The sequence below is a fragment of the Cyprinodon variegatus genome, unplaced genomic scaffold (genome assembly GCF_000732505.1).
Source record: "Cyprinodon variegatus isolate N-32 unplaced genomic scaffold, C_variegatus-1.0 Scaffold511, whole genome shotgun sequence".
NCBI classification, from domain to species: Eukaryota; Metazoa; Chordata; class Actinopteri; order Cyprinodontiformes; family Cyprinodontidae; genus Cyprinodon; species Cyprinodon variegatus.
This window is the reverse complement of record NW_015150964.1, coordinates 296,221-314,315: the sequence shown is the minus strand read 5'-3', so window position 1 is coordinate 314,315 and position 18,095 is coordinate 296,221. Positions and strand designations below refer to the sequence as shown.

At 37.6% G+C, this 18,095-nt stretch overlaps 1 protein-coding gene across 1 annotated transcript in view; it reads right to left on the bottom strand.

Annotated features, from left to right (window-relative positions):
- The window catches only part of LOC107094883 (X-linked interleukin-1 receptor accessory protein-like 2), a 508,168-nt gene that overhangs the window by 201,044 nt on the left and 289,029 nt on the right, over positions 1 to 18,095 (bottom strand). Inside the window, exons 4-5 of the mRNA XM_015390765.1 lie at positions 12,870 to 13,056; positions 12,633 to 12,786 (exon numbers count right to left, since the gene is read on the bottom strand). Of these exons, the coding sequence (XP_015246251.1) occupies positions 12,633 to 12,786; positions 12,870 to 13,056 (341 nt within the window). The remainder of the gene's footprint in view (positions 1 to 12,632; positions 12,787 to 12,869; positions 13,057 to 18,095) is intronic.

Sequence of the window (18,095 nt, the reverse complement as noted above, 5' to 3'; positions counted from 1 at the left end):
CTAATGAAATATTGCTATATGTCATCGTTATGCTACGAAATCCCCCGAAAATTCACGAAATTTTGCCATATTTTTATATGTTGACATATTGACGCGGTATCGATCTATTTTACTAACAAAATCTCACAAGAATTTGTTAAATATCACGAGAGTTTGTAACAGAATGATGAAATTTCACAAGATTTTGAAAGTAAAATGGATCGATATCGCGTTTTTAAAAATAAATTTGATATCAGCATATGAAAATATATTTGAGTATATTATTTTTCAAAGTGTCAGAAATGGATAACAAAACTGCGATTTTCAATGACTTCAATATGACTTCAATACTTATTTTTATCCAGCTTCAACATCGGTATCGATATCGGTTATCGGCTACATGAGTTTTAAAATATCGGCATATCGAATATCGGCTAAAATCCCAATATCGTGCATCCCTAGTATCAACTATACATTTTATCTAGGAAGATGTTTAATTATATGCGTCTATTTTTTAGCAAAGGTTGTAGGAAAGAATATTTTGTCTTCATTTAGAAAATATGGACATTGTGCTCATTAATTTTCCTGTTGGAACAGTGCAGATTGACCCAGAGGTTCTGGCACCTCTCCACTTTCGGCCCCCCCTCAGTGTACGATGGTTATTGCCTGGCCACCCTTATTAAAATGTTCTGCCTACGCCTCTGTTGGGCCGATGCCATTTTTTGGCCCCAATACCGATACCTGGCTGTGCAGTATTGGCCGATAGCATCCCAATACCATCTGTTTGAAATTAATGTGTGTGTGTATATATGAAGAACTGCATACTACTTGGATGTAAAATAATTGCCATCATGGCTTTGTCAAGCTGCTGCCTACCTTTGTAAAGCAGGAAAAAGACTAATACAAAGTGAATCCAGTAGAACCTTTTATTGCCTACCTGGAATGGGTGACAATAGTTGAAGAAACTTTTGGTTCTCAAAATGGTATCAGTGCCCTATTTGTTGGTACTCGCCAATATCAATATAATTTTCGCACTGGATCGGGGCCCCGCCCGATAATGGTATCGTTATCAGTGCAACACTAATAAATACAGAACTATATGGGCAAATACAAGTCTGAAAAGATGCGGAAGAACTATGACATACATTCATTTTACCAGAATAAAAACAGTAAATAGATCAGATCCTGAATGACCAGGTAATTATTAAATAAGAAGAAGCTTAAAAGTAAAAGATGGATTTAAAGGTAAGAGCAAAGTACTCATAAAACTATCTGCTGCCCTACATTTTGAACTGCATTTGAGAATGTTGAAGAGGCAAAACTGCTGTGTGGAGCAAATATTTGAACAGACAATAGTGTATTGATTTAACAAACGTTTTACACCACATTAAATTGTCTCCATATTTCTCCTGTTCTCTTTGTTTTCTCTCACACACTGTCTTTTTTTTATCTCACACAATAAGGTTCTCCAGCACAGAAATGTTCAGCAGTTAAATTTAGCCTGAATGCTGTGTACTTTGCCAACACACATTTTACTTTGAAATGCTTCTAAAATATGGATGAGCCTTTTTTAAAATGGGTTTGGGTAAAAAGAGTGTATGAAAGGAGGGGGGGGAGAAAACAAGAGGCATATGGGTTTATCACCAAGAAGTAAGCAGGGGGAAAGCTCCATAGAAAATAATAAATAACAACTTAGAAATATTGCACCGACCAGCCTTTTACTGTGGTTCTATACTACATCTATACCACAGGAGCAATGAAATGGGCAGACTTGAGTTTGCTTCAATTTATGCCTGACATAGATTATCTCTAGAAAAAGAGTAATACTAAAGAGATTTGTTGGTTTAAGAGTGTCTGTCTGCCTGTTTGTTCACTTTAATTCAAGGTTCATAGAGCAGTGATGGAAAACAGCATCTAAGAGATAATCTACTACCTTTTCTACTACTGTGGCTGGGGAGAGGGACATCTGGGCCTCCCTGCTGAAGCTGCTACATAATCATCAATATTTGATTACTGATAGATCATATGACTGAGGAAATCACTTACATAGAATGTCTCTGGCACCACAAATAATAATACATATAGAAAATGATTGTGCTTTGATTTAAAGAAAAGATTAAGCGTTTAACTCATTTGAAATGTGTCATGATCACTGCCCTGTTATCTGACCTAATTGTTTACCTGCCTATTTACAAAAAGGGTGAAGAGAGACGCTTACCGTATTTAATTGATAGAATCAACATTAATGTTAAGATGTTGGTCAAACCTTTCCTAAACACAGACTGTATTTGAATGTGTTAAATTAGGATGAAAGTTGATCATTATATCAATGATGTTTATGCTCTTTAAAAGCTGAGGCCTTAAAAATTTTTTAAATTAAATTGTGTAGGTGAGAAAATGTATTTGGTAGTGTTACAAGATATTATTTTTAATTAATTAGCAAAGATCCAAGATTGTTTGAGGCTGAATGAATAATTACTTCAGAAACAGCAGTATAGCTGAAAACCTTTTGAATTAAAATTTAAATGCCACCACATGTAAATGACAAATAACATGGTCCTGGAAAAAAGAACTTACATAAAGTGAAATGTAAATACAACAAATTTGAGGAGATATGGTACCCATTTTTATATTTCTGGAAGAGGATGGAGATGATGTGATGTCAAATGTAATCACTACTAATACCAACTGAGAAGCATTTAATTTTTAATTTTTATTATTTATAGTTTTGTACTCTCTGTTACATTGTTGTAATTTTAATTTGGTTTATGTTTGGATTAGTTTTTATATACTGTGCTGTACTTTCCTTTAGTGTGTGTTTATAAGAATGCTAAAATTTCATAAAAAATATTTTGGAAAAAAAAAAATTAAAAAGACCACTGGTAAGTGGAGAACTTAAATGGCTGTACTTTTTAAGTTTCTTAGTATTTTTACATTCTTTTTGTAATGGTGCGTTGACAGTGAACACATTTAGGGTGACGAGCATCTAATTTACATGGAAACTCTATGGGGGGCGTCATCCAGAGGTCCAGCAGCGCGTCCCAGCATTGGGACATCATTGTCCATCTGAGCGTTCTAAAGTTTTAAATATTGTAGTTTTCTGAGCAGAAATGTGGTCCAAAATGAGTGAAGTGATAGTTGGAGGATTGTTGTTCATTTATAAGGTTGTTAAGGTAACACAGAGGAGGGATATACCATAAGACAGAGCACACAATGATTGTGATTAAGACTGATATAGTGTTCACTATATATCAGAGTTTACTCACATAAAATAAAAAGGTCCTGAAAAAAACATATCTTACCCTTGTGAGTCTAGTTTTACCCTTGTCTTTAATCATTTTTATTGCCACTTGTTTTTTTAAGCTGGGGCTTTTTTAGCTGAAATCAAGTAGCGTGAACCATGCTCCCTGTGAACCCAAAGTTGCCATGGGAACCCAATAATCCTGCTAACTACAGACCTCAGGTGTGCTAGAAAAGCAGACTGGAGTGAAAATAAAACAGTAAAACAATGATATAGAAAAAAAATAAATAAATAAAAACATGCAAAACCATGGATTGAATGTTTAGAGCTGCTAACAGGGAATTTATTTAGATAATGAGCTCACTACATACTTTCACAAAGGAAACAGTCGTTTGTTTTCATTTAGTACGCACACACTAACATTTAATGGGTATTTTCTCAGACTTCGGGAAAAAAATGCTTGTTTTGTGGACTTGTGCTGCAGCACTGTAACACATAAATATGAATAATAAAAGAAAAAGATCCTTTTGATCTTCACAGCAAACACTTGAATCTCTGGTTAACAAGTTCTTTATATCCTAACAAGGAAATCTGAGTCCTTGTTGTTGTTATTTTGCTATCGATTTTTCCCCAGATACAGGCAGGCTGTTTGGATTGAGCTTAAAGCCAAGCAAAAAGCTCCAACAGAAGCTGCGGCTTGATTTAATAAGCAGATCAGAACACATCAAACTATTTTTTATTGACAACTGAATAGACCAACCTCACGATATGTTGCTGTAAACGGTTCTCTGTATTCAGAATAAGCTTGATAATAGAAAGAAATCAGAAAAAAGTGAGAAAATGTGAGATTTGGCTGAATCTCAGTGACATATAGCACCTTGCACAATAAATTCATGGGTTGGACACAAAATTCAATGTACAAATTTGTATCCCAGAGTCTTTTCATTCTTTTAGCGGGAACATTTACATTTCCCTGGTGGTGCAACAAGCCGTTAATTCTGTCACAGAGCTGCCAAGTTCCAGGAAATGACAAGAGTGAGACTTGAGTGTCATGATGCGTCTTTGGTTCAACTAATATTATAATGTCCAAAGATTTTTCACTGCAAAAACGATCTAGAAATAGGTAAAAATGTCTTGAATTAAGTGTATTCACCGTTAATTTCAGTAGGTAATTGAGATAGTTTGCCAATTGAATGAGTAATTTTACTCTTAAAATAAGATAATTAGATAATATGCACTTGAAATAAGTCAATGCAATTGTGTTTTCTTATTTTAAGTGTGAATTGTCTTGTTCCATAGGCAAAATGTCTCTTTTACATCCTCAATTCAGGAACAAATGCACTTATTTTAAGAAAAAAATTCTAGATAAATCTAGATTTAGATTTTTTGCAGTGTTATTACTGAATCCTTTGAACCCAATGCCAAGTATCTTTGGGAAAAACCTTACAAAGTTTTCCAAAATAGTTTATTTGTCAAATTAATGAAAGAAAAGAATTGGTTGCATCATAAAGAGGTAGAAATATTTTCCCCAAAAACACAATAATAAAAAAAATTTGTCTCTTGAGAAAATAATTCTAAGCTAAATGTTTTCAGAAGTCACTAGTGCTGCTATGGAAAAATGTCACTAGTGCTGCTATGGAAAAATGTTCCTCACCAACATATAAACCTCCACCCACCCCCACCCCAGCTAAAAAACAGCTTCATCAACAAAGGAGAAAACCCATCCCAACCAAGTGTACGCTTCCCTAAGGTACAGCGGTTAATTAGAGGGCTGTAAATATTTAAAAGGAACAGAGAAGCTTTAAATGAGGCAGACTGAGAGTGAGAAATTTACGACGTATCTCCCCTGTCGCAGTTTCAATCTGTTTCCAAGGCTTTTATTTCAGTTCAGTGTATTTAACACCGTAGCCAAGGGCAGATCTTCAGGCTCTGCCATTTTTTTACTTCAGTCTCAATTCAGCGTTTAAAGAATGATCAGACCTGCTGCCAGCAGACAGAAGCAGTCTGACTGGATCAACTTATGAGAAACTAGTTGAAAAATTAATTTATATTCTTCTAGACAAAAATAAAAAATATGGTAAATAGCAGATTTGGTATTTGCCTATGCTTGGTTTAAAGGGTGGAGGAGTCATGGTTAGACATGTGGATTGTAGACAATGATAAACCTCTTTAGAGGAGTTTAGTTTATAGAGGAGTCTGTATTATTTCCATGTTAAAACACAGTTTTCAAAATCACAGAAAATCTTATATTGTGAATCCAGTAATTTAAGATATTTTTTGTTCTTTATCTCCTCTAAAGAAATTCCATTAGTTCATCCCAATTATTCAGACTATAAATGTGTTCCTAGTAACAGTGAATCTGCAAATCAGAAAAAACTATTTTTTACATAAATTGGTCATTTAACAAATTGGCTAGGAGTACAAAGCTACTTGGCATGCATTCATACGTTTAACAAACCATTTTATTGCTCCTCTCTCAGTGAACTTTCAGTTCATCTCAGTGCAGCAGTGATTTTATTGTTAGTAATAACCTTTACCAGCTTCTCTAAGTCTCTTTGGGATTTCCTTTTCTGTGTTGATGCACACATCCTAAGTATGAAGGTTTTTTCTCTGTGACACAGACCATGACTTGCAACCATCCAGTGTGCTAATGCTAAATGGAAATTAACAATCATGTTAATTACCAGCTGGCAATCAGTGTCCTGATCTGTTCCGGTAGGTTGATTCATACTATCAGCTCAGCTGATCATGGGCAACCAGCAATACATCTGGGTCGCCATTGATTGCCCTTAATCAAAAAGGACTGAAATTATTTATTTCTATCACAAATTATAAATGATTCTGCCCTTTCGGGACTTTTTGCTTTAGTTTAGATTTTCACTTTGGCTTTTCAGCTACACTTCGATTTATGTGATTCTGCTGTTTCTAAGTTTTTTCCTTTCTATTTAATTAAATTTAATTCAGTTTATTTATTAGCGCCAATTCACATAAACATGTCATGACAAGGCACATTACAGTTCACCAGACCATACAGTCAAACTGATTCAAAGTTTTCATTCTAAAGTAAACCAGGTGATTGCATCTGTTTTTTTTTTTTTATGTTTTTAAGACATGCCTGTAATCTATGTAATGGGTTAGCTTCTACTAATAGACAGATATAGCTGAGTATCATCAGCTTAAGAGTTGAAATTAATCCCATGCTGTCTAATAGTTCTACCGATTGGGAGCATATATAAAGTAAAGAGAATTGGTCCTAGCACTGATCCCTGTGGTACTCCACAGGTAACCCTGTAGCATGAGGAACAGATTTAGTGTCTGTTGTTTTTGTTGTTTACTCTCTGTTGCCCCCTTGTGTCAATCTCCTTTCCCCTAGCTCCCTTCTAGATGCCTCTGTCCACAGCTGCTCCCAATCTGTTGATAACTCTATTCATTATTGTGTTTGGCACATATACTCCTCCCCTGCATTCACTATTTGCTTAAGTTTCTTGATATCTTCATTCCATGGGTTTATTCCTCCCTAGTGTCTCCTGGTTTTAGTTGTTGAGTTTCTTGTTGATCGGTTCTGTATTATGTCTTCTGTATTTTTATTTAATTAATTTTTGCAAGAAATAATCTCTGCCTGTTCAGCTCTGGATTTGGATCCTTAACAAGTGACCACTAATCTTGGAAAGGCTTACAAGACTACAGCATGCAAAATGCTGATGTCTTTGCTGAGCAAATAAAAGGGTTTATATCCTATCTGTTGTATAATTTGTCGGTACCTAACCGGCCATCCCAGATCTACTCCCGGAAGTGCATTGTTTGGATTTGGATTTGTAAATATTCATTGTCATTTTGGGTTTTATGTTTACATTTCCTCGTATCTGCATTGTATATAGTGCAGAATATGATAAGGAACGACAGAAATAAAGAAAACACAGTGCAATCATCAATCTGATGATGACATCAGACAAGAAATATGAAGCATGAAGGTAAACACATCCGTTCTCTCACCAAGGTTGTTTATTTACATTTTTTATGATGCAGTTTAACATGCATTAATAATGCAAGAATAAAAATAAGTTAGTAATCAAATTACAATTTACCTAGATGTAGATGACTGTGTTAATAACCTAAATACAATATTTAATGTCGACCTGGATTTATTACTGGTTGCACAGATGATGAGACCGGATGTGGTAATGCTAACTAGAATTTTGTTTTTCTTCTTCTTTCTTTTTTTCTTTTTTTTTTTTACAGTGTCCTGTCTGGCAATTTGGCAATAAGCATAGTTGTCTTGATGCCAAAAAGAGCCCAACAGATTTTACTTTCACAAGTGGAGCGGTACGGTGTGTTACGCTTGATTTATAGATGACTGACAAATAAGTCCCTGTCCATTAGATAGGATTTAAAGCAGTCCAGAGATTGACTAGTAAGGACAACCCGGTTCCCCAGGTGCTCTGATAAAATGTAGTGATTAACTGTTTCAAATGCTGAATTGAGGTCCAGTAATACCAGCTTTATGCATATAAATAGCTTTATTATAATTCATGCAGGGAGTATTACAGATTATATGGACTCTGCCATGAGAAAGTAGAGCAGGAATGAAAAAACAGGAAAAAGGAGAAAAGATAAAAGAAAGAGGAGATAAAGGGAGACAATGATAAATAAAATCACCTGCAAAGAGAGATGTTAAAAGAACAACACAACCAGCGGATACAGTATAAGAGGTACAATCAAGTAGCACTTTGATACCATCACTGAAGTATAAGTAGTATTATTTAATCTGACATGTACTGTGTGTTACCTGAAGATAAGAATATGGGCTTTCTGTATGGAAGTGAATCTCTAAGTACCTGGAGCCAAGCACCTGTAGTTGTTTGTGAGAGTGCACTTGTGCTTGTAAAGTTTATCCAAAGCAAAAATGCTCAATAGTGGTTGTGAAGAGCCGAAGACCAGCTGGAAAACGAGACGCCAGTTATTATTACAGAGGGAGTTAAGATTTTAGCTATTACTTTTACCATAAGTTTGGTACCTGTTAAAGTAACACATCATGTTTTTCTATATACGTATAGCTTAAGCAACACTGTAGTTGTTACTTTGCCCAATTAAATGTTAATTAAAAAAAGGAAATCTTATATAAACGACACTCTAGTTTACTTTTACAATCCAATTCAGTTTATTTATATAGTGCCAATTCACCACACATGTCATCTTAAGGCACATTAGAATTCAACCAGATCATACAGTCAAATTGGTTCAAAGTTTTTCTATCTAAGGAAAACCAGTTGATTGCATCAACTCATTGACTCAAAGGCAATCCCTCACACTAAGCATGCTTGTAGCGACAGTGGAGAGGAAGAACAGGAAGAAACCTCCAGCAGAACCAGACTCAGTGTGAGCGGCCATCTGCCACTAGGAGGCACAACCCCCCAAGACAAACACTGCTGTAGAAGAGGTTTTACAGTGTATGTATTCATTCCATATCTAAAAGTAATAACTATTATATTCTTGTACATCAGCAAAATTTGATTTTCTTTGTATTTATGACAATCAAAGATTCTATGTGTTTAAAACCAACCTATGTTCTCTTGCAGATAAACCTTTTACTTCTTTATCTCTTTGTTCTGTTTGAGTTGTGGATAAAACACCAAATGATACTGTCTTCTCTCATTCAGTTCTGTATGTAGGAATAAAAACCCTCCCTGATAACAATGCTGGACATTATATGGATCATAGAATACTTTTAACAACCAAACTAATAAAATTCATTTAAATGTATGTAAAGAAAGTTCAGTGAGAAAATATAAAGGAACCAGTGAGTTTTTTTTGCTCTTTTCTCCTCTGCAGTGATGAAGGAAAACCCAGGCAGTGTTGTGAATGATTCGCTGAAAAATTAAGCACTGCCTGTTCATGTCAGCTCTGCTTTGCAGGAGGTAGCTGCGCATGTGAAGCACAGCGCAAAGTGCTGGATGAAAACGGCACTGGCTATGGCTCTGGGATTTAAAAAAAAAAAGTCTGGTGAAATGGAGCGGGAAATGTTTCAGAGCACACTCTAAAAGGACATTGTTCCAGCCGTACCTGCTTTAACATAGTGCTAATCATGGCACTTTAAAGCACTTGAGGAAATCTGCCAGTCTGAATTATAACTGGAGCACTGAGGAGATTAGATTTATAAGAACCACACTGTTAAAAATGTTTATGAAGTGAATGTACCTGTTATATTTTAAGCTATTGCTCAGATTAACCAATAATATGGCACAGCGACAAGATAAAGGCAACCATGTCCCTGAAATGCACCTAAAAGAGCAAAACAACAGAGTGCAGAAGTTACTGCCACATCAGAATAAAATGATCCAAACTCAATGAAGCTTGAAGGATTTTATGTTTTAAGCCACTAAATTACGGAAAAGACCGGAACAAAAAAAACTTCTGAACAGCTTTAGGGCACTTTTGTAAAGTGTGCTTAAAGAAACTTTAAAAAAATGCTGCAGTAATGATGAATGGAGCATTGCTGAGTCCAGTCGTCTGTCAGCATAATGGATGCTCAGGAGTTAGCAGAGCTGTTACATGCTCAGAGAAGGGGGGGGAGCTGTTCGTACAAAAGGTTCATTTCATTCTTTTTAGCTTGTAAAAATGCTGATCATATATAATCCTTACATACATGCATGGATGAAGGGTTAAAAGCTGTTGAAATAAATGACCTTGAGTTTAAATATGTTTATTTAGAGGTTAAAATTCAGTGTTAGGAGGTGTTTTTAATAAAGCCAGTGTTAGCATAAGTGTTATAACATCTTTCAGTCATGAATGAAACCCTGCTTTGGGAACAAGAAGAACTTCTAAGCCATCTTCTTACATATCCTTTCTCTGTCATTTGCAGTTTTGACTTTTCCCCAATGCTTTATTCTCTTTAGTTCATACCACAGGTTCAGGTTTCAGAAGTGTCATGTGTTTTGTGTTTTGTGAATTATGTTTTTTTGTCCTGTTTCTTGGATCATACCTAGCTGATACCTAGCTGAATATATCCTTTCTGTTGGAGTCCATGATGTGTTTATTTATAAATGTGCTGATGTAATAAAGACTTCATGCCTTTAAAGGAATCCTCCATCTAAACTGGAATTCTTCATTTTAAAACCTGTTGGTTTGCATTTAAAACCATGCCTGGCCAGCTAGGCTAACATTAAGGGGTGTAAGTCAGTCTGGTAAAGCTCACTACTCTGCTGTCTAAAAAAGGCTGGAACATTCACAGCGCGGGAGGCAGGCGCATAAGTTAACACTGCTTTTCTGCAATTTTTAGAGCTAAGATGGCTGTTTCTCAATATCTGTACTTATGCATTCTCATGTGCTCGTGTACTCGAAAAACGTCTACAGCCTCAGTTCTAGTACTGCTCCAATTCACAAGAACAAAAACAGCGAGAACAGACAAAGCCCCAGGGTTGTTCTCGCCCCGCCCTCTTTACCCATCATGCATCAGAGCAGACTTGTGAAATTGAGATACGCCATTTCTCACTTCACTAGAATGAGAGTACCGACTCGTATTTTCACCACGATGTTCTTGAGAAGAACAGAGGAAAGTATGGACTAGGGGAGAACGGGAGCACGCAGCATAAATATGGGTCAGTTGGAACAGAAGCGTACTGATGACGTCACCACACGCTCTGCTTGTCTGGAGCTGCATTGCTTCTATTATTAATAGTCTCTTGATAATAATAAATTCTTACTTTTTTTAATTTAGTGGGGGAATGATAATGAACACAGTCAGATAAACACAAATCAAATGAACATTTATCCACATAATACAAAAAGATCCCCATCAGGCTAGCGGTCCTTCACACACAGCTATGCAGAGAGAGGGCTGCTGCAGACAGGCTAATGTTAGCCCTGGCTACCATTACCCTCGGAGGTCCGATTGTTGTCGTGGTCATCTCAACTTCGGAATTTGTTTTTTTATCATGCATTAAATCGGTAAATGGACCATATACTGTAGACACGCTTATAATATTCTCGCTCAAATGATCTTAAAAAATACTTTTATTGAACAACAGCATGGTATTACCGGGGTATATATATATATATATATATATATATATATATATATATATATACCGTATTTTCACGACTATAAGGCGCACTTAAACGTCTTTTTTTCCCTCAAAATGTGCGGTGCGCCCTATGGTGCGGTGCGCCCTNGTGTTCGTTTTGACTTCGTGTGGACGGGGCCTAAAAAAGGCTGGAACATTCACAGTGCGGGAGGCAGGCGCATAAGTTAACAATGCTTTTCTGCAATTTTTAGAGCTAAGATGGCCGTTTCTCAATATTTGTACTTGTGTGTTCTCATGTGCTCGTGTACTCGAAAAAGGTCTACAGCCTCAGCCCTAGTACTGCTCCAATTCACAAGAACAAGAAGAGCGAGAACAAACAAAGCCCCAGGGTTGTTCTCGCCCCGCCCTTTTTACCCAGCATGCATTAGAGCAGACTTGTGAAATTGAGATACGCCGTTTCTCAATTCACTAGAATGAGAGTACCGACTTGTGTTTTCACCAAGTATGTTCTTGAGAAGAACACAGGAAAGTATGGACTTTAGGAGAACGGGAGTACGCAGCATAAATCTGGGTCAGTAGGAACAGAAGCGTACTGATGACGTCACCACACGCTCTGCTCGTCTGGAGCTGCATTTCCTCCCATTATTAATAGTCTCTAGATAATAATAAATTCTTGCTTTTTTCATTTAGTAGGGGAATATTAATGAACACAGTCAGATAAACACAAATCAAATGAACATTTTACCAAATAAAACAAAAAATCCCCATCAGAGCCAGCGGTAGTTCACACACAGCTATGCAGAGAGAGGGCTGCTGCAGACGGGCTAACGTTAGCCCTGGCTGCCATTACCCTCGGAGGTCCGATTGTTATCGTGGCCCTCTCAACTTCGGAATTAGTTTTTTTATCACGCATTAAACTGGTAAATGGACCATATAGACACGCTTATAATATTCTCGCTCAAATGATCTTAAAAAACACTTTTATTGAACAACAGCAACAGAAAGAACTTTTAACTTCAAATGAGAATTTCATTGAAATCTGCTGCTGCCGCAGTGCATGCTGGGACAGCTGAAATTTGAACTAATACCAAATAATAACTTTTTAACCCCAGGTACACATCTTTAACTATTTCCTACTGCCGCCTGTGCCAATGAAATATGTTAATTGGCTGCGTGCTGCCCCGGCTACCATGTAGCTGTGCTATTATCTTTCTGACATTCTAATTCCATTTGATTGCAACAGTATGCACGAATAATGACCGGCCAGACTAGACTAGTTACCACTTCACGTTAAATGCAGTCCTGTTTTATCTTCACCAGCATCATTATAAGAGGACATTGGGTTGTATATTTTTCCTTGTTCGGGATCATCCAGCCATGCGGTTTCCTACCTGTTACTTTGAGTTGCGTTGTTCGTCGCACCAGTCTTGATCCATACTGCAATTCACAGGTGTAGTTCCCCCCGTCGCCCTCCTCCACCTCGGGAATCCAAATATGTGTGGTGTTAACAGTAACAGAGCTCCTCCATTCCACTCGCTCACATTCCTAACAGAAGAAAGAAACAGCACCAATATCAGAGAAGCAGTCTCTGGGTAGATATGCCATGCCATTCGGTCATTGTGCCTTACCTTATACCAGGTCATCTGCGGTTGTTTGTAGGGAGCCAGATAGTCCTCTATATCAGGACAGGTAATCATTTTGCTGTGGGTTACCTCGGCCATCTCCAGATGCCGGATTTTGCTGCTAAAGCATTTCCCCTCATCGCTCTCCTCCACAGTCATCGACATGGACACTTTCATGCAGTATGTAGAGTTCCTAAAGAGGCAATGGGAACAATGAAAACAAGTTTTACCATGAATCAAATTTAGATATCGTTCAGACCTTCTCACCGTGGGTTGCTGACATTGTGTCACACCTGGGACTAAGATTTTAGCCTACAAAGTTGTTGTTTGTAGCTTTAGGAAGGTACAGTAAGGCCCATACTAATGTTCAGGTTTAGAGGATAGGGTGAGGAATGGATTAGTGCTACTCTTGCAAGTTCTGACCAAAACCTCTCATGCACCTTTTGTGTCAATAAATGACGAGAGAGGTACCCCATAGCCTCAGTAGGGGGCCTGACCAACCTTCAGTTTTTGATGAATTCGGAGTTAGGCCGCCTTGATAAAACTGTTTCTATATCCTTGTAATGTCTGGAATACACAGAAGACCCTCAGACCCTTTTGAAGATTTCACAGGTAGCAGTATGTGAGCCTGGTCCATATAGGACATGATTACCTATCTTATTGTTATCGGAGTTGGGGGGGGGGACCATATAGATATTAAATAAAAGGGCCCCTAAGATGGAGCCTTGGGGAACGCCATTTGTGATTTAAGTGGCCTCTGATGAAAAGTGACAGACTGACAAATAAGTCCCTGTCCATCAGGTAGAATTTAAACCAGTCCAGAGATTGACCAGTAAGGACAACCCGGTTCCCCAGGTACCGGGTTAACTGTTTCAAATGCTGAATTGAGGTCCAGTAATACCAGCTTTGTGGTTCTTCCACAGTTGAATTTATTCTGATGTCATTGAACACCTTTATTAGGATATGCCATGTATACAGTGTTAGCAGATTTGCTGGCCAGGCTAGCAGTATGTTAAACCCTTAAAGCACCACAAAAATAGGTCCCAGAAAAATGTAAAAAAATTGGTTCTTTAGTTTGTTAAAATATGTAAAATTGTATTTCTCTGTATTGCTTAGAGCCATCTGGTGTGGCATAGCTAACCTTGGGGAGGAGTTCCTCTGATATAATTGTACTAGTGAAAATGCTGATAAAAAAATCGCTAATAAATATTATTGGAATGTATATCATTGTTTGACATGAGGAGGATCTTTGTTAGCCTGGTGCTAAACATGTCATGATCCTGGCACTGATGGCTGGCTTAATAGCTCATTTCATTCACCTGTCTAAAACTACCCTGTTTCTCATCACTGCTCATCTGATCCACCTGCTCCTGCTTCTGTTTAAACAGCCATCAGTGCCAGATTATTTTTGAGCCTTTAGTGAGAGTTACTAATAGTGTTCTGATTACCTGATCCTGACCCGTTTCTCTCTTCCAACCTTTCAGCTTGTTTGACCCAGTTTTGATCTGTTTGGCTGACCTGTCTTTGGATTCTGTTGGAATTCTACTGTGGACTGAACCTGGATCTGCCTCCTGCCTTCCTCTGTCATCTGCTCAGATCTGATCTCCTGTCAGTTCTGTGTCCTTCAAGGCTTTGGCGCCAGGATCTCTGTGCTGCAAGCCCTGTGTCTTGTTAGCTGACCGGCTTGTATCGACCTTTTTCTCTGGGCACAGTCTGAACTCTAAACCAGGTTAATTACTCACGTGTTCAGATCATCCTACGTCAGGTTTTCGTGGTCACTAACTTGTGTTTCCTCTCACCAGAGTTACCTGCCTCTCTTAGGCGCTGCCGCTTTGATAAACATTTTTTAAGTTATCCCACTGTCTTGCCTGAATGTTGGGTCCCTCTGTTCTGAGTCATTACAAAACATAAATCACTGGGTATTCCTGATAGTCTCAATCAAACAAAAACAATGCTATTTTATCTTTAACCAGACATTTTTATATGCCTTAACACACAAGTAAGATAAGTTACTTTGCTAGAACAACATTTTTTCAAATCATTGAGTGTTATGTTTTGCAGCTGGGGTATAAAGCAGGTAGGTCTGCCTGACTTATACTTTCTTAACTTTTTTCCCAAAAGGGGCAGGCACTGGACAACTTGGGTTATTACTGACCAAAAGATCAACATGATCCATAGAAAAGCTCTGATAACAGCCCTTTAATAGAATTGAAGAAGTCAGTACATGACAACACTAAGGCTGATGCAACACCTTCTCTTCGAGACATTGAGTCATATCCTCCTCCCAGTAATCATAACAATACTGAGACAAAAATGTTTCTACAACAGTAAAAACTGAGACAGGACAACATTTCTATCTGTGGTATATATTAAAAACTATTAAGATTGTATAATTTTCCACAACACCAATGTCTGGCTATAGTTTGACTCTTAGAGGTGAAATACCCACCAGCCATTTAAATAATGTTTTCTGTTCAGAAGCATTAAAAAAGTCTCAGAAATGTATCCAATGCCTCAATCTGCTCACCTCAGCTCAATCTAATGTTTGTGAAAGGCACCAACTGAGGTGCATTAATTGATAAGTCCCCCACAGTGCACCATGTGTGCTACCCTTACGCCTTTCAACAGAGCAGTAAAATATATTTAGGCTGATGATTAAACGAGAAAAAATAAAGATTGCAATCACCCGTCAACTTTTTTTTTTTTTTGCAGATCTTGCAATTTTGATAGTTGATTCAGATATTTTCCAAGAGACAATGTGAGGAGGAGCTCTGGAGCTCGGACAGGAGCAGAGGAGATCAGAGCAAGAGGAGAAACCAGAAAGCAGAAATGGCTGTGGCTAACACAGACCAGCTATGAAGCTATAGGAGTAGGAACACTGACGAATGATTAAACATTTCTTTTAAAGTAAACCTCAAAATGTAATCTGTGTTTTAGGATTTCCTGCTGCCATTTGTAGGAGCTCAAAGTGAAAATAAAGTGTTGTTCAGGTATGTCGTAAAAGCTCAAAAAGATGAGTATATAAAATTAAACGTTACACAGGTAAGTGTTGACATCTCAAGTTGAAATAGGTATTAATTATAAACTCTTTTACCACAGTTCAGTAAGAAACGTTTACTGGAGTCATCAGAGCAATTTCTACTTTATTTGTACATGAAAAAATGGTTTTCATTGTAAGGCTAATGAAGTTTACCACCTTTAAATATATATTTTTGTTCATTTTCATGTATTTTTCCTGGTTTTACATGTCTGCAGAAGCAGTGATCAGTGCTTGGATGCAGTGACTCTCTCTCCTCCAGCTCCCACATCTACTTCAAAGCTTGCAATGCACCACGGCTAATATTCAAAACACTTTAAGCGATTCTTTGATGCATGTAAACTCTGCACATCTGACACCTAAAACCTGTTCAGTCTGAGCACAGCGTTAGCGCTAGTGTTAGCCACCAATTTAGGGTGAAATGACAGCTTTTCCACAGTAGGCCTACACTGTGAGATTGCTATTACAATGACTTTTAAAGTGTAAAATCATCATGAGAGTCCTGCTGCTGATGCCAAAGTACAGTGAAATAAATTCTTAATATGCTTCTTAAAAAGTAACTATGTTAAAAAAAATTCAAAAAAACTTACATTTTGGAACCTCACAGTTTAAAGTGTTATGTTTATGAATACTGTAGGTGACTTGATATTATTTTATTGAAAAATCTTTAGTGGAGATTGTTTTCCTTATATGAGAATAAACTTAAATTCAATGAGCTAATGCTAATAGCTATAAGCTAATTAGCAACGAGCTAAAATCTTTAAGGCTGAATGTTTTGTCATGTGCTTGTGTGGTTGGTAAAAGTATCAAATATCCTGACTTTGTTAACTTTGTTCTTGTTTTTCCTCTTAATGTGAACAGTCGTCTCCTCCTGTGTACACACTTTTTGATTACATACATTCTGCATTTAGCTGCAATAAAGTGACACCAATGTGCCCTTGAGCTGACTCAGGTTATAGACCTAAAAGCCAGGTTCATTGTTTGTTGTTAAAAGTGATGTTGTCTCCTTTTTTATACTTGAAATCGGACTAAAAGTCTTAAATTCTGCTGAAGGTGATTATTTTGTGTTTGTGAAGCCAGGCTCAAGTCGTTTTCTGCCATCTTAAACTCTGGACACAAAGCAACACATTGATCTCTTTTTCTTTCATCCTTTATAACACACACCATCACGCACACAAGCTCACCCACTGTCCTTTAACCACAACCTTTCATCTAAGTGAATCTGAACAACTTATCCCATCAATGCAGCCTGTGTGTTTCCCCTGTGTTGGGGTCTTACAGAGGGCACTGGGATGTGGGTCACTGACCTACCTAAAACCTCTAAGCATTGAACTGGAGATTTGGATTTTTTTTTTTTATCCCTCCATCACTCCCTTTCTCCCCCCCTCATCAATCTGCTCCAAACGACAGCATCTTGTTTTCTTCGCCACAGATTCTGTTAGCTTTCTCTGATTGCTCTGGTGGCTAGGGTGGCTTTATCTGGCCCACATGTTTGTTGACTCAATGTTCCCAAATTAAAGCTCAGATTAGCTGCATAAAAATAGTTTCTGGATCAATATATCTGTAAAGAAAAAATAATAATAACAACCTAAAGGCTCCTCACATATGGAGGTTCCATGTTCTCCCTGTACATGCATGCATTCTCTATGGGTACTCCATCTTCCTTCCACTGTCCAAAAGCATGACAGTTAGACTGATAGGATCTTTAAATTGTCCTCAGGTGTGTGACTGTGTGTTACACTGCGACAGACTGGCAATCTGTCCAGGCTATAACCCCTCCTTTTTCCCATAAACTGCCAGAGATAATCACCGGCCCCACCGTGACCCTGATGGTATAAGCTGGAGAAAATGGAAGGATGGTTCAATACATAAAAAAAAATTAACAAAGCACTTCTTTGTAGGTTTTTCTGTCTGAAATTACTGTACTCTAATTGATTAAATGTCCATTAAGAATAGAAATACATCTTTGTTCATTACTACAGAGGAAAACGCGCCTCCAGAAGTGAAGAGAATTGATCTGAAAAACAAAATTAAAAAAAATCCCATCTATCCATTATTTTCTGTCATGCTTATCCCAGCTTGGGGTCACGAGGGGTGCTGGTGCCTACCTCCAGCTGTCTATGGGTGTACACCTTGGTCAGGTCACCAGTCCATTGCAGGGCAACACAGAGACAAACAGGAAAAACAACCATGCA